General features: G+C 42.5%; 1 protein-coding gene and 1 non-coding gene across 2 annotated transcripts in view; one reads left to right on the forward strand and one right to left on the reverse strand.

Moving 5' to 3' along the window:
• Window positions 1–15,014, forward strand: part of spag17 (sperm associated antigen 17) — a 29,347-nt gene extending 14,333 nt beyond the window's left edge. Inside the window, exons 20-48 of the mRNA XM_078291713.1 lie at window positions 130–244; window positions 911–1,044; window positions 1,289–1,394; window positions 1,649–1,818; window positions 2,151–2,259; window positions 2,519–2,682; window positions 3,108–3,234; window positions 4,107–4,279; window positions 5,037–5,181; window positions 5,424–5,914; window positions 6,140–6,325; window positions 6,586–6,722; window positions 7,259–7,389; window positions 7,949–8,082; window positions 8,216–8,404; window positions 9,252–9,365; window positions 9,469–9,517; window positions 9,774–9,864; window positions 10,033–10,083; window positions 10,185–10,278; window positions 10,595–10,706; window positions 10,943–10,982; window positions 11,313–11,377; window positions 11,998–12,134; window positions 12,896–13,074; window positions 13,411–13,471; window positions 13,562–13,709; window positions 14,587–14,751; window positions 14,867–15,014. Coding sequence (XP_078147839.1) covers window positions 130–244; window positions 911–1,044; window positions 1,289–1,394; window positions 1,649–1,818; window positions 2,151–2,259; window positions 2,519–2,682; window positions 3,108–3,234; window positions 4,107–4,279; window positions 5,037–5,181; window positions 5,424–5,914; window positions 6,140–6,325; window positions 6,586–6,722; window positions 7,259–7,389; window positions 7,949–8,082; window positions 8,216–8,404; window positions 9,252–9,365; window positions 9,469–9,517; window positions 9,774–9,864; window positions 10,033–10,083; window positions 10,185–10,278; window positions 10,595–10,706; window positions 10,943–10,982; window positions 11,313–11,377; window positions 11,998–12,134; window positions 12,896–13,074; window positions 13,411–13,471; window positions 13,562–13,709; window positions 14,587–14,751; window positions 14,867–14,898 — 3,849 coding nt within the window. The 3' untranslated portion in view covers window positions 14,899–15,014. The remainder of the gene's footprint in view (window positions 1–129; window positions 245–910; window positions 1,045–1,288; window positions 1,395–1,648; window positions 1,819–2,150; window positions 2,260–2,518; window positions 2,683–3,107; window positions 3,235–4,106; window positions 4,280–5,036; window positions 5,182–5,423; window positions 5,915–6,139; window positions 6,326–6,585; window positions 6,723–7,258; window positions 7,390–7,948; window positions 8,083–8,215; window positions 8,405–9,251; window positions 9,366–9,468; window positions 9,518–9,773; window positions 9,865–10,032; window positions 10,084–10,184; window positions 10,279–10,594; window positions 10,707–10,942; window positions 10,983–11,312; window positions 11,378–11,997; window positions 12,135–12,895; window positions 13,075–13,410; window positions 13,472–13,561; window positions 13,710–14,586; window positions 14,752–14,866) is intronic.
• A 628-nt stretch (window positions 15,015–15,642) lies between these two features.
• Window positions 15,643–15,730, reverse strand: trnay-gua (transfer RNA tyrosine (anticodon GUA)). Its single transcript is given in 2 exon segments — window positions 15,643–15,678; window positions 15,694–15,730. It is a non-coding gene; the product is annotated as a tRNA-Tyr (tRNA).
• Window positions 15,731–15,747: the final 17 nt, after the last annotated feature.

Here is a 15,747-nt window from a genome sequence, read left to right on the forward strand (position 1 = left end):
AATGTATGAATGAATGTAGTCAAAGGAAGTTCCTCACTAGTAATACAACACTGTGTGTGTGTGTGTGTGTGTGTGTGTGTGTGTGTGTGTGCGTGTGCGTGTGTGTGTGTGTGTGTGAGTGCTGTCTAGGGTTTCATAGGCTACAGCATGGACGGTAAACTGATCCAGGTGTCAGGTCGGCTCCAGTATCTTTGCCCCTCAGACGGAGGTCACATCACTGTGGAGAATGTCAGCTATGTCGAAGGTATGCACTCTGCTTCGGCCGCGGAAAACTATCCAGCTTTCTATGTTCTTTTACTGCACAACAAATGTGCATGCATCATTCTGCGAGATGTAAAGAAAAAAAACAACACTCTGACTCTGGAAACGTCCCTGGAGTTCAGTGAGCAGCTTGGTAACTGTCACTTGTTGAAAAATAATCTGTTTGTTTCCTCACAACAGGAATTTTCTGCTATGTGATACTTTATTGGTTACTACAGACCAAAAAAGCATTTTTAAAGAGAGTAAGACATTGCCATTGCAGTCCTTCTTATGCTTGTCTGATAGGAGAAGCTAACAATCCGCCTACATGCTGTGAAATCACTACAGAGAGCCTGCATTATGAGTGATTTTGTTGTGAATAGACACATTTTGCTCTCTTTACCCCTCTCTCTTCAGCAGCCACAACTTTTGCCTATAAGAAAGAATTCTCTGTGGTGCAGAAGCATTCCCTAGCTTTGACTTGTTCTGTTCTGTGTGAAACAGGCTGTAATTGAGGCTTTTTGTGAAAGCAATGTGAAGCTCAACTACTATGTACTGACATCTACTGGTGGTAGCAGGCTTTTTGGGTGATTTTCTGCATGATTTTGTGTGTAATCACACACTCCTTACCTTACACATGCACAAACTTATTGTGCTATTTTCCCTCCAGGTTCCAGTCTGATGAAAGTGGGTGTGAGGAAAGACGGGCATCACTTCTACACACACATCAACCATGTTGTTGTTGAGCCGTTGAAAACTCCTCCTCAGCCTCCAGACAATGAAACCAAAGACCAAACTAAAGATGTTAAAGATTCTAAAGATGCCAATTATTCTAAAGAACTGAAGGACCCCAAGCACCGCCCAGACTCTGGAGAGATAACAGGTGGCTACATGAGTGCCTGTGTAGAATTTTAATCATTTTTGTTATGTGTGGTTGTAAAGGAATTTCACTGTAAAATAGTAAATAAAAATGATTATAATGAACCAAGATTACCTCTCTCTGTGTGTGTGTGTGTGTGTGTGTGTGTCCATGTCCATGTCAGGGGAGAAGCCTGTGGAGACTGAGACAGTGAAACATGGCTCCTTCACAGCAGTGCTGGACAACCGAGTCCATCTGTCTTACAGTTGCTATGGACCCACCGGACAATACACAGGTGTCACACATATTTGAATCACAAAAAATTACAGTTTCATTTTTAAAATTTTCATTTTTATGTAAATATTTCAAGCATTTGCCTTTACGCTAATTAACTGTCATTTTAAAGTAACCATTCAAGAATTTCAGTGCGTTTCAGTGCTCCAAATATTCCCATTCTCCAAACACCTTCCATGTTACTTTGGAGTTTGAAGGTTGGATTTTCTTAACATAGCAGTCAATGAGTGATGTTTCCGTGTGGTGATGTCCCAGTGAGTCCCCAGGTGCTGGAGGGAGGGGTTCCAGAGACCATCAGTGTTTCTCCGCCCCCTGTCCCCCTCCCTGTGTCCTCCCCCACCCACTGCTCCAAGGGACCAGACCAGGCTTCATCTCCCTCCAAGACCCAGAGCCCAGCCAGCCAAACCAGGCCTCAGGAGTCCCAGGTCTCTCACACACACACACACACACACACACACACACACACACAGACAGATACATTACACATACTACATATACAAGTGTGGACATACACCAAAGCATACATGTGCAGTCACACAGAAACAAGCACACGTGTACATCAGTGTGAGAATGCACACACACAGCTGTGTGAAGTTGTGAGTTGCAGTTAAACCACAATATGGTACTCTGAGAATCATCTTGGGCCAAAATTATCTGTAGTTTTGTGCTTGTCTTACTCAATGTAAAATGAATTAATGTTCTTAGTGTACTGCTTATATATATATGTGTGTGTGTGTGTGTGTGTGTGTGTGTGTAGTCCAAGGTGTGTGAAGTCCAGCCAGTGTTGCCAACCTGTACATTCAACAGTCTCAACCTGTCTGTCCCCAACGGCCTACTGCTGCAATTCCTTACAGAAGATACACATGGTCAGTGGTGTGCGTACACACACACCCACCCACACACAAACACACACACACACACACACACACACACACACACACACACACACAACACAACACACACAGACACACAGGCATGTGTGTTTTTCTGCCTCGATCTATCAGGATCAAATGTCCTCTGAAGTGATGACATTCTGGATGTAGTTAATGGAATGTCCTCACAGTATAGTTGTACAAAACTGCTTATACATGTGCTGTATATGTGTGTGCATGTGTGTGTGTCCAGGTGTGTCCTCAGAGGAGCAGAGTATGTTGGTGAGACAGAGCTTCCCTCTGCATGGTGGGGGGATTGCAGCGGGGCTCCAGGACCCCTCCCTCTCCAGAGAGCTGTCCCGCATTGTCACCAGCCAGGGAGCTGTGGTCCGATACATGAGAGATGGGTCCACAGAGGTATACACACACACACACACACACACACACACACACACACAGACTAAAATGGCCTTTCAAAGTGAGCAATTCCACTTTATTGGATCCACAGAAATACGTAAGCACACATAAACCAGAAGATACCCAAAACATTACAAAGTTTGAAATGTAATTGATAGGTAAACATCTTTGGGCCATCATCAAGTACCATTGTACTAATACTCGGTTCTTTATGTATGTGGCCTTCATTGGTACCGACTTACAAGTTTTAAATCCTGGTATAGGGCCGATACTCATTACTGGCTTTGGTATCTGTGTACCACTGTTGCATGCAGATACATACACTATATGCACACACACACGCATAAAAATGTGCAACATCACACAGTGACACACAGTAATAAACACACACAACCACACAAATCATGAACTGTATCTGTGTGTAGGTGCTTTTTGCAGATGGCTCGGTCAGTTTCAGCCAGGATTCTGGTCCAGTGTGGGTGCCTGACTCTGAGGTTGAAGAAGAAAACACCCCCCCACCAGAACGTAAAGAAGCCCAGGACAACAAGAAAGGTTAGACTGCAGTACCGTAGAATACAATGCAATGTTCCCCCCACCACTGAATGAGCACAGTGGGTCTCCCCATGCAGCTAAGAGGAATTTTTTTTTATTAAGTATCGATTTACTTAAAGTGCATGTCATAAAACTGGGTGGTAAACTAGGTTATAGCTATGGAGATTCTATTGCTCCATCATTATGTCACAATTTCACTCCAACTTTCTAGAACTGCATTTTGAGGTCACAATCACCCTGAATCTTGTAGAACTCCATTGTGAGATCACTACTGTCCCAAACTTACTGGAACTCCATTTTGAGATCACAATTACCCTGGACTTTGTAGAACTCCATTGTGAGATCACTACTGTCCTAAACATACTAGAACTCAATTTTGAAGTCACAATCACTCTGAACCTTGTTGAACTCCATTGTGAGATCACTGTCCTAAGCATTCTAGAACTCAATTTTGAGGTCACAATCACCCTGAACCTTGTTGAACTCCATTGTGAGATCACTACTGTCCCAAACATAGAACCCAATTTTGAGGTTACAATCACCCTGAACCTTGTCTAACTCCATTGTGAGATCACTGCTGTCCCAAATAAAGTAGAACTCAATTTTGGGGTCACAATCACGCTGAACCTTGTACAACTCCATTGTGAGATCACTACTGTCCCAAGCACATGAGAACTTCATTTTGAGGTCACAACTGTCCAGAACCTTCTATAACTCCTTTATGAGGCTCTCAACATTTCAGAGCTCCTTTAAGAGGTCACAATCATCCCAAACATCCTGGAACTCAATTATCAGGTCACAATCGTATATTCTATTTGTGTGTATGTATGCATGTATGTATATGTACTGTATATGTGTGTCTGTCTGTACAGGGAAGAGCTCCAAGAAGGATGCTGAGCCAGAGTTTGTCCCCACCCCTCAGAGAGGATGCTGGTTAACCACAACGCCCTCTGGAACTCGCATCTCCACTGTGGGCAACACACACAAACACATTCCCATCGCCTCTGTGCTCGCCTTCCACGCTACAGACCCCTTCACCCAGGCTGTGAGTGTGTCTCTAACCTAAGCTAGACTTGAAAATGAGGCTTGCAAGTAGTAAAGAAAATGTTGGATGCTGTGAGGAGGAAATAAAAATGAAACATCGCAGACTCCTTGTTCTGTTCAGCCTGATTGGTCCAGCTTAGGGAGCGTTTGCAATTTATGAAAGGGGTCCATGAAGAAAATTGGATTCTTGTCATGTCATTTTTTTATTTAGGCCATGGGATGGTCATCTGTAATAAAGGTGCTACATGTAGCATTTTAGCATCAACAAATCATTACCACTGCGGCCCTCTACACTACTTTTACATTGTATGTCACTGGGTTGGAAATCTGCTGTATTGCTTAGGAAGAGGGAGCTGTTCTTCCAGCACTAACGGAGCTAAGGCTTTCAGAGTTTCTTGCAATGGCAGATGGTGGAAGGAGTGAGGTTGGTGGAAAAATCACTTCCAACATGTTTATCCTCTTCAGTAAAGTGAAAGAGAAAACAAATGCAAGTGATGCCAGGAAGGGGGAGGGGCAGGTAGCAACATCTTCTAGAAGCAACAGATTTTATGGGAAATGTAGTCTTAATTTGATAAAAAATTTAATTTATTAAAAAGTTGATATTTTTCATTGTCTGAGGTTTTCAAAGTGTAGAATAGATTCAATTTGGTGTTTTCAAAAAATGAAACAGTACATCCCATTCAGAATTCACTGAAATAATCGCGCACCTTATATCATTCAAAGTAACCTTCCTAGCCTGGTCTGTGTTGTTGTGTCAGGTGATGCTGAGCCGGGAGGACCGGGTGGTTTCTGTCCAGAACACGGACGGATCTCTGACCATAGAACACACAGATGGAACCAGGATCACCAGCCTCTACCAGGACAGACCGCCACACACGGCGCCACATACACTGCTACACACAGGTGACCAGCGCGCAGACACGCACACACACTGCTACACACTTGAAACTAGCATGTATGCACACACAGCAAACAGACAGACACACATGCATACACACACTGCTAAACACACTTTCACACTGCCAGTCAAATCAACATACGCTCGCATACGTATTTATGTAGACACATAAAACACATGAGCATACACACACACACACACATTTTCCAACTTTTGAATCTGACCTGAGTGTTTGTTACTTTTCCAGGGGAGAGGCCTGAGAGTGTGTGCGTCAAATCAAGTACTGAATGTGTGTGCGGCCACACTGAGTGTGTGTGTGTCACACGCTGTGCTCAGAGTGTGTGTGAGAGTGTGTTTTCCAGGCCACACACCCCGAGTGTGTGTGTCGACGGAGAGGAGTATGGCAGGGACAGTGCTGGGAACGCATGTGGCGAGGAGGGCTCCAGACATGCGTGTACAAAGCTGAGTGTGTGTGAGAACAGTGAGGAAAGGGAGTGTGCTAATGGTAGCGTGTGCAAGAATGGCGAGCAGAGTGTGTTTGCCGAAGAGACTGTGGGTGAGAATAGTAAGGGGAGGGCATGTGAGAGTGGTAAGGCGAGTGTGTGTGCCAAAGAGCGGGTGCTGTTGGTGGAGAAGGAGGGCTGTGCCACGGTGGTGATGTATCCAGAGCAACGCACCGCTCACGTCTTCCTGGCAGACGGCACTGTTGTCACGGGAAACAGCCATGGAGCCTATCAGGTGGGTGGTTGAAATATATATAAAAGGAGATTCAAATTGGAGAGCACATTCACAAGGAAAAGTGATGAAAAATAAAAAAAATATTAATAAAAGAAATAACTTTACCAACACCAATAGTCATCAGTGGCAGCCTTCTTGGCTGATTTCTCCATATTTGCAGTGTGCAGTTTTGCTTCCACTGAATACAAGCACTGGTATGTTTGTGTGTGTATGTGTGTGTCCCAGGTGTTCCCCTCCAGTGTGGGCCTTCTGCAGATCCAAGGTGATGGGAGGTGCGTGTACTCGTCTGACCCCCCGATGACCCCCAGCCCAGAGAGTGGCAGCCCCAGCAGCCAACCAGGAAGCTACATCATGAGTCACACAGACAAGGTGGCCTGTGACGTTACCGACCCTGACGGGAACCACTTCCAGGTCAGTTGCAAGTTGTGTCAGTATTTGTAGAGGTAAACAACTCATTTATTGGCATGGGACAGTGTTGTGACAGCCTGTCTTGTAAATGTGATGTAGTTAGGAAAAGTAATCTCACTGTAAATAAGCATCAATGTCAAAATCTCAGGTGATAAATAGATCACACCTGATAAAGAGATAACACCTTCTCCCACTCAACAAGTCAATCTACCTCTCTGAGTTAATAGTGGTAGTAGCTTTGTGTGTGTTTGTGTGTGTTGCAGGTGATGGAAGATGGGCAGGTATCAGCATTGATCTCCAGCCCTGCTGGGAGCAACTGGGAACAAGAGGAGGAGGGTCAAGAGGAGGAAGATGGAGAAATGGGCAGGCTTCACGTAAAACATAGAGAACATTGTCCCAGGTGGGCTTCCATACATGCCTTAGGGTGATATTCCACAAGTGTATTAATGGTCAACTACCAATGATGACCACTCTGGGGACTTGTAGTCATCAGTATTCACTTACTTTTGTTTTGGCAATCTAGTAACACTGGAAAGGCAAAGCCACAGTCTGTCTAGTATTAATAGACAAAATAGTTGGAGAGATGTGTGGGCGACTAGTCTTCCTCTTTTTTTACATGTCATACTTTGCAAAGAAGTCATTTTGTCTGTTGCAGTTATCAGTAATGAGAATTGACTAAATGCCGGTGATGACTGGGAAACGAGACAGTGATTTCAGAGGAGCCAGAGCAGCCATGTATTAATGGTTAACTATTCATGAACTCTACTAGTGATATACACACTAAAAGATGAGTACCAAAGTACCAAAGTTAAAAAATTATTACAATGATTAAAAAGAATTGCCAAAAGCACAAAGCCAGTAGTGGTGTGGCAGTGTTAAAACATACTGCTATTATAGATAGAGACTTTAAGCTTGAAAACATATGTTGTGTTCCAGGCTCTTTCTGGTGCATGGGGATGGTTCAGGCACTGAACTGCTGAGCTCTCAGACTGTAGAGGAGCTGCTCTACCAGGCCTACTCTGACCCTACCATAGCACTGCTGAAGGAGCCGCTGCCAGACACACAAGGTACACTCTTCGATATCTTATAAACTAGGGGTAGAATGGTACGTGTCCAAAAAACAATCCATTCAGTATGCAACCCTCTGGGACGTACGAGGGAAGTGATTACGTTTGATTCAATCATGTTAGTGATTTGAGAACTACACGGTAGAGACCCATTCCTTTACACATAAAAACTACAGATAGACTAAAGCAAATAATAAATTACTTGCTATTCAAGATGTGCTCACAATTTTGTGAGTAGGCTGGATGTTCGCAACACAGTGAGTGAGTGTACTTTAAATCACTTGCTGGCATTGCCATCTTATATTCATAACTGGTGAAATTGCAATGTATAGTGGGCATTGACCATATCAAAAATCAAAACTTTGCAAGTTGTAAGATAAGCTAAGAAGGCTGTATGCAGCCAATTTGACAGCTAATGTTAGCAGCCTAGGCAAGATATCTACCTGTAGCCTTACTTCAGGAGCTAAACTCAAAAATGCTATCTCAATCTCAAGAAAGTTATGTGAATTTTTGTTAACGGATAAGCACTTTGGCATGCGTGTGTGTGTGTGTGTCCCAGGTGAGTTTGGCATTACCATCCTAAAGCCCAGCCACCAGAGTGTGTGGTCCCAATGGTTGCTAGGGAAACAGAACCCCGACATCATCCCCATCAACCTCAGGAACCGCAGCTGGCACGACTTCCCTAGAGTAGAAGTAGGTACACACACACACACACACACTCATACACACACACACATGCACACACACACACACACACACACACACACACACACACACACACACACACACACACACCTGCCTCCCTCAGTGTCTCCCCCTATTCCAGAAGAAGACAGCAGGTCCTCCGTTTGGTTCTGACCTGGGACTGGGTCTGACTCTGAGAGAGAGGTCCGCTGGTTCCCCGGCTCAGCGTCAGCCCGTCCACAGCTGTCCTGAGGCCCTGGAGCTCAGAGAACTGAGGCAGCACCGACCCGTCACCACGCAGCGCAGGAACACTCTAGACACACGACTGAAGGTAAAACACACACATTTCTGTGGACACATGACTCAGTGAGTCATTTTATTGTTTTCTTATCATTTCTTTTGTTACTGAGGTGGTTGGGCAGTGATTTTGGATCTGTTCCCCCAGCCGTCCTTGTTTTGGTGCCAGTTTTTGGTTCTAGTTCTTGTTGGTGTGCTAAAACTATTTCTCTTTGGATAGTTTTTATAAAATAGTTATGATAAAAGCACTAATTGTATAAAATGGCACCATATCTCTTTTTGGTTTAGATCGGAATAGGAGTGAAAGTTATATTTTCTTTACTTCACATATTAACTATAATGTAATTTTACATATGAGTTGTAATGCAATATTGTCATATATTGTCATTGTAATGCAATATTAATGCAATGTTGATAAGTTACACATTGTCTACACCATTCTCTTTGCAACACTACATTCACTGTTTTATAACTTGTGTTTTAGTTGAATGTTTTCTAAAATTCTTTATTATATTTTTCAATAAATTATTGAGGAGCTCCATGTAGGAAAGTTTTAAATAAAAATTAAAATGCCCTTTGTGTTTTATTAGAGTTTATGACAAAAGTTGTAGAGGAGAGATTTTTATATTTTAATGAGACACTTTTCACACAACGGTTCACCTCTATTGCCCACATCATATGCCTCCTACTTCCTACTCCCTGTTCAGTGTATTAAAACTACATACAGTATTACAGAAGAGGATGATATTAGAGAGGAATCAATTAAATTAGATTGGATGAGATACAGTTATTCAATCTTAATCCCCAAATTCAATTATTTCACCATTTCACATTGCCCTGGGGTTTAACATATTGCCTGTGAAATCTGGCTTTGACTTTAGGAATACATGGAGAGCTTGTTGCAGAGGGAGCAGCTATCAGAAGAGATGAAGGTTAAAGACCCTCGCACCGACGAGGAGAGAGTCCATGCTAGTGAACTGCTCAAACTGGTCCTGGTCAGCACGCACACACACACACACAGACACATATACACAGATAAGGTATATACTAGTAAAGTAGTAATATAAATAATAAGTAATAGACTGATATATGTTTTAGTCTCTTCCAGAGGCAGAGCGCCCAGGTCACACTGACAAGAGGACTTCAGGTGGGTGACTGCTTGCAAGAGTGTTGGCTAAAATATTGTTGGAAAACTGCATTTCTGCTGTGTATATGTATGTGTTTACCTATTAATATAGCTGTCACATATGTATTTGATTCTTAATGTACCCACAAGGAGCCATGTCATTTTTGAAAATGTGAGGTGGAGACGGTAAAGGTATGGTAAGGCTTGGGTCAGACATTTAGTAGTTTGTGTGTGTGTGTGTGTGTGTGTGTGTGTGTGTGTGTGTGTGTGTTCACAGGGGACATAGCCAGTCTGTACAGCCAAGTGATGGGAGCCCCAGTTGAGCAGTCAGATGCTTCAGAAGACACACCCAGAGGAGCTGGTGACAGGTGGGAGAGATCACACTGGCATGCATGTATGAACGACTGAATGATTAAATGAATAGATAAATGGATGTAATGTAATGCAACACTGCCTACAGTTACGTCACCAACAATTGTAAAACTAAGAATGATACAATAATTTTGCAACTTCCTCTCCTCTCCTCTCCTCTCTAGTTTTAGTAATGTAAAGGAGTCACAGTGGACCAAAAGAATTGCACAACACAGGTAAACTTTTTGCCTATTTCTCCCACTATTTTTTATTTTTGCACCAGCTCAACTGTTCAATAATTTTCATATTGTTGTGTGGATGTGTGTGTGTGTTGCAGACAGGAGCTGTGTGAGGAGAAGGCTTATAGAGAGGCTCAGAGGAAGAGGATCGTTGTTCCTTATTTCCACCCAGAAAATGCACCGTTACACCAGGTATGTGTACACCTGGATATATATTCAAAATAAAACTGCTCATCACCAATAGGGAGGAAAGGGAGAAAGCTAGCATATAAGCTATATTTGGTATATTAGTTTTAGCCAATCTCTTGCAAACTGTATACTATATTATGATAAAAGCCTTAATTCTAAACATTGCACATATATTTATATTTTTGAAAATGATAAATGTAATGGATTTTATTGACATCTCTCCAGTGGTGGCTTGCTGAGAAACAAAGCAATTTTTAGCTTCTATTGCTGAGTGAATATACAGTAAGGTACACACAGCTGTGTGGTGCCTGTTTTCCAGAGTCAGCTCCACCACCAAACACCAGACATGAGGAGTCTGTCCATGGATCTCCCTCCAATCCCCAAGACAGACGATGCCGAGGCCTTCCTGAAAGATGCCCCACAAGAGAACAGTAAATGAAGGAATCACAGGCATATTGATACCAGGCTCAAATTAATTTTAAAAAGTGCCCAGTTAGGATTATGTATAAAACAATTGAGACTGAATTGAATTGATTTTTTTTAAACACCAAAATCCCAATTTTAATGCTAGAGCAATGTGCTGCAGTGCTCAATTAAAGTGGCAATTCCAGATTCAATAACATACATATCATGTTATATATGTGTGTGTGTGTGTGTGTCCCTGTAGCCCAGCGACCCCTGAACCCGACGCCCTCTCATGCAGCAAGGTAATTAAATTAAGAGGATGTTGTCAATGGTGGCTTGATATCCGATATGTTTCTGTGCACTCACAGTAAAGACGTCTCCTTTATTGGACCAGAATTGTAGTCAGAATGAATGGGAATGAGTGAGCCTGACATAAAAATCTGATGTCCAAGTGGAAAATTTTAACATAATGTACTCAGCAATGCATTTTAGCATAAATTCCCAATTCCTAATTTAGCATAAATTCCCAATGTTAATCTCCCATATCAAACAGTCAAACATGCAGATCCCTTGACTTTGTTTACATTTACTGCTGGGACGCTGCTTGACCTCTCCTGGTATTGTGCTCTTAGTCATGCAGCAGGAAGTGATGCGATGCCTGTAGGGAGACCCACCAACCCCACGCCTCAGACTGCAGGTTTGTCTCACACCTTACCGTACCTCACCTTCCTCTGTTAGTTAATACAGAAATTAATCCCCCCGTCCTGTGACCTCACTCAATGCCAGAGGCCGGCAGAGATAAGCTTAAATCACTATTTTCAGATTAACCTATTCAGAGGAGCATACACAGGAGCACACAGCCATGGAACAGTGTAATCAATCAGCAATTCCACTGAACTATCACAGGGACACTTTGAGGGCAGAGTCTGAGTTCTATTTAAAGCATCACCAGGCAAGCAAATATAATAAACCACTGCCATTTATCTTGATGGTATTGGCACAAAGACGTATTGACTATTGACAATACATACTTTTCGTATTTGTAGACTTTGCTTATGGATCATCTACCTAACAGTGGAGCTCAGACTTGTGGCAGAAATCACATAAAAATGTTTCTCTTTGTGCTTGCTGCTGATGAGGTCGCTCAAAGACAGCTGTAGTTACCCTCGCAATTCATCCTTTTGTTGGATTTTCTCTTTTTCTGTTGTTAATTCATCAGACTTAATGTGCTTAGTGCTTTGTGTGTGTTAGTCTATCTGTCATGTGCATATGTGTTTATATGTTGTATGTGTGTGTGTGTATGTGTGCCTATGCCAGGTGACAGCAGTCTGAGGGGCTCATCTGGCCAGTGTAAGTCAGTCCAGCTGGATGTGACTGGAAACCCCAGGAGGACTAAAGTCACTCTACCAACCTCCATCCTCAGATCCAAACCCTGCAGCGAACCCAATCAACAGGTACTCACACACACACACACACACACACACACACACACACACACACACACACATCCACAGAGGACATACTAGTCGCCCCCAGCGTTAAGAATATGCAGTTCGAAAAAAACATTTTCTGCAATATTCCATGGTCTGTAAAAACAAGGTAAAATATGTTTTCATGAAATTGAGACAGAACATTTGTAGCTATCATGTATTTCATGTATCATGTATTTCATTTGATGGATCAATAAATCCATCAGTAGAAATAAACTATCTTTACATTTAACTAACTTATTGCCTAATGAATAAATACTAAAAATAAAAAAATTGCCATAGGAATGTAGCTTTTAAAATTGAACAAATAGAATAGGTCTATAAGCTGTCATGAAAACATGATTCATGTTCGTAACCACGTTACAAAGCGCATAGGATACAGTCACAAGTATGGAAATGTAGTATTTCTTTAAAATTGCTAAAGCCATGTCCTATATAACCTGTTAATCAAAGGGACATATTTTAACCAATCAGAACTGTTGTCATAGTTAACATACCCCAACAGCTGAACCCTCAGTGAAATGTGTTTTAATGCAACTGAAAAAAAACAAAAAAAACAACACTTTTAAACTGTATGCACTAAGTGTACTTAAGCCAATAAAGAGAAAACGGGACATATACAATATACTGTATAGACACACACTGCCTCACTCTCACTCTGTCTCTCTCTCTCACACACACACATGCATGTCCACACATTGCTCTGTCTGCACCCTGTTTTCCAGTTCCTGTCAGTGGAGGAGCCGGTGAGGAGGAAGTGTCGAACAATTTCTCTGATTGATCCCAATTCCGTAGCCAGGGGTTTCCAGCTCCTCCCGTCCAGCGTTGACTTTGGGACGCTCAGGGAGGGCACCTCGTACGCCGTTACCGTGGTGATGAAGAACGTGGGCGTTGACACCTGCAGGTGAGACACGAGATAGTGGATGGACGGATGGATGGATGGATGGATCAGGGGGAAAGGACCCTGAGTATTGATAAGTGCCTCAAAAACTGGAATTAGGGGTGCAAAACTGCAGTTTAGTGATGTTGAAATGATTTTTATTTACCTATGAATTGCATCAGAAAAAATAGGTCAGAGGATGCCATTTGACTGTATGAACACACACACATGTGACAATGTTGGTGTGAAATTTTCCTTTAAGAGGTCAGAAAAAAACCAGCACAGCGGGTGCTCATGTGGGTCACCTCAGAGTTTGAAGGGAAAACATTGACCTGTAACTATTTGTGTCTCTTCCATCAGGTTCAGTGTGAAGCAGCCTCCTCCTGCTTCAGGCCTCCGAGTCGTCTACAACCCCGGGCCTGTAAGTTCCCATCTGGTCATCATCAGTGGAATTTGTACCACAATACATATATGTGATGTACAGTCTGTCTGTTTGTGTGTGTGGCCTCAGGTGGCGGCAGGTTTGCAGGTTGAGCTGCAGGTTCAGCTGTTCGCCATGTCTGTAGTCCAAGAGGGAGAGGTAGAGCCAAAGAACTACATCTCCCAGCACATTCCCATCCTCACTGAGACCGACATCCTCTACCTCCCTGTCACCGCTAATATCCTTTATACACTTTAAGAGAGTTCATTTTGGTAGAAACATTTTTGCTTGTTAGCATGCATGCCAATATTGGTTTTCAGGAGCAATTCATCCCCAACATTATGTCTCTGGAGATGTGCTGCGGCAGCCAGAATTCAGCCAACAGGCAAACTAAACATATTTCTTGAAATTGTGACTGTGGACACAGAACTGAATAATATTATCTGTATCGACTTTGCTGCGTTTGCATTAGAAGTATGATTTTAAGGTTTTCAGGAAAAAAAATCGATCATTGATTATGACTGCAGGTCCCCAGAGCAGCTCATGTTGGAGGTTTACTGCTCCTGAACAGAGGTGTGCATTCTAAAAAGTGAAAAAGGCTTTAAAAGACTCAGAGAATGTCACTGTGTTGTTGGTTTACCTTCCAGCTAATAGTCTGTCTGTGTTCTCTAAACCCGGTCAGGGTTCAACAGTAATTGTATCCCAATAATAATTGTGTTAAGCCGTGTAGTAACTGTGTTAAAGCCAGTCACTGTCTAGTAAACTAGTCAGTCACTGGTCAGGTCGGCACTAAACAGGCCTGACATGCAAACATTTTGCTTGCATTGGCTCTACAAAATCTTAATGTGTTAATGTGAAATAAAATTTCACCATGTCTTAATGTACTTCATCATGTTCTCAGAATATAAACAACCACTGCCTGGATTTCAGACAGGCTTATACAATTGGTGACAGAATAGAGATTTCTTGAGAGGAAAGAAACATGAATGAAATTAATAATGATTGATAATGATGAAGATGATTAGTGCCAGAAGATTTCTGACCTACTCGCTCAGTCAGGCCCGTGAGGGAAAAAGATCATGTTAGACGTTGGCCCTTGACCTGAATCATCTCACCCATCCTTCCTGAGAAGTTCTATGACATTTGGCTGAAGGACCACAGCAATACACACAACAAGAAAGGCTCCAGGGTGCGTCACCTGTCCTCCACCCCACCAGTGAGACGGGGAGTGGTGCTGCCCCACAGACGACCCCCTCCTCTCACCACTCCAGCAAACATAGGTTGGTATTCATCCTACACAAAAAAATTAACTCAAATACTACATCTCTGGATATATGTAATAGAAAGAGAGGCTTTATGTCACTGAGACATTTTTTTTTTGTTTGTAAATTTCAGAGGGACATCCCAATCCCACCAGTAGTCTCTGAGGAATAAACCTCACCCATCTTGAATCACATTTCACATCATCATCCCAGTCCCTGCTATTTTGTTCCTCAAAAATTCAATATTCTTAAGGATATGATTTTTTACACTCTGTCACCAAATAAAATCTCTTTATCCACACTGAAATATTTGTTGCCAGTGACTTTTAAGGATTTGTGTGTATTTGTATGTGTGTGTCTGTGTGTGTGTTTTAACACAAGGCCTCCTTTGGACTGCATCAGCTGCTAGAGAATGAAGCAGATTAGCAGGCACACTTTTAAACAAGACATCTTAATTGATACCAACAGCTGTGCTCATTTCAATTAGCTAATTTGGCAAGAATCAGATGTTAGTTTCCTTGCTGCACATCTGATCCTCACTGTGAGTGAAATGGTGATAGGCAGAGCCACCCACTAAAGGCAGAGATAATAATTTGATACTGCTTTTATTCTCGTGTTAAAGTTTTCTTAAGATAGATAAGAGATAATAAAAACTTGATAAATTATGAATAATGTGCTACTTTATTAAACCATATATGTTGGGGAGTTGTTTTTGCCTGCCCCCTCCAAAGGGAGGTCAAAGTACTGAATGAGTTACCGATTGTCTGTAGAGCTGCCACTGCCAGGCACTAAGGGTTTTTGTTTCAGGACACTGATGGCAACACGGGGTATTGGTCCCGATTCTCCCGATTTCGTTTGGTTTAAAAGTGGTTTCTCTCATTAATGTCACTCTGCTACCTAAAAATGTCCTCCTTCGAGCCGGATTTGAACCAGCGACCTAAGGATTTCAGCATTAAGCTCCTACAGTCCTCCGCTCTACCAACTGAGCTATCGAAGGGATGGGAAAGCATAGGC

This window comes from Centroberyx gerrardi, chromosome 23 (assembly GCF_048128805.1).
Source record: "Centroberyx gerrardi isolate f3 chromosome 23, fCenGer3.hap1.cur.20231027, whole genome shotgun sequence".
In the NCBI taxonomy this organism is placed as follows: domain Eukaryota; kingdom Metazoa; phylum Chordata; class Actinopteri; order Beryciformes; family Berycidae; genus Centroberyx; species Centroberyx gerrardi.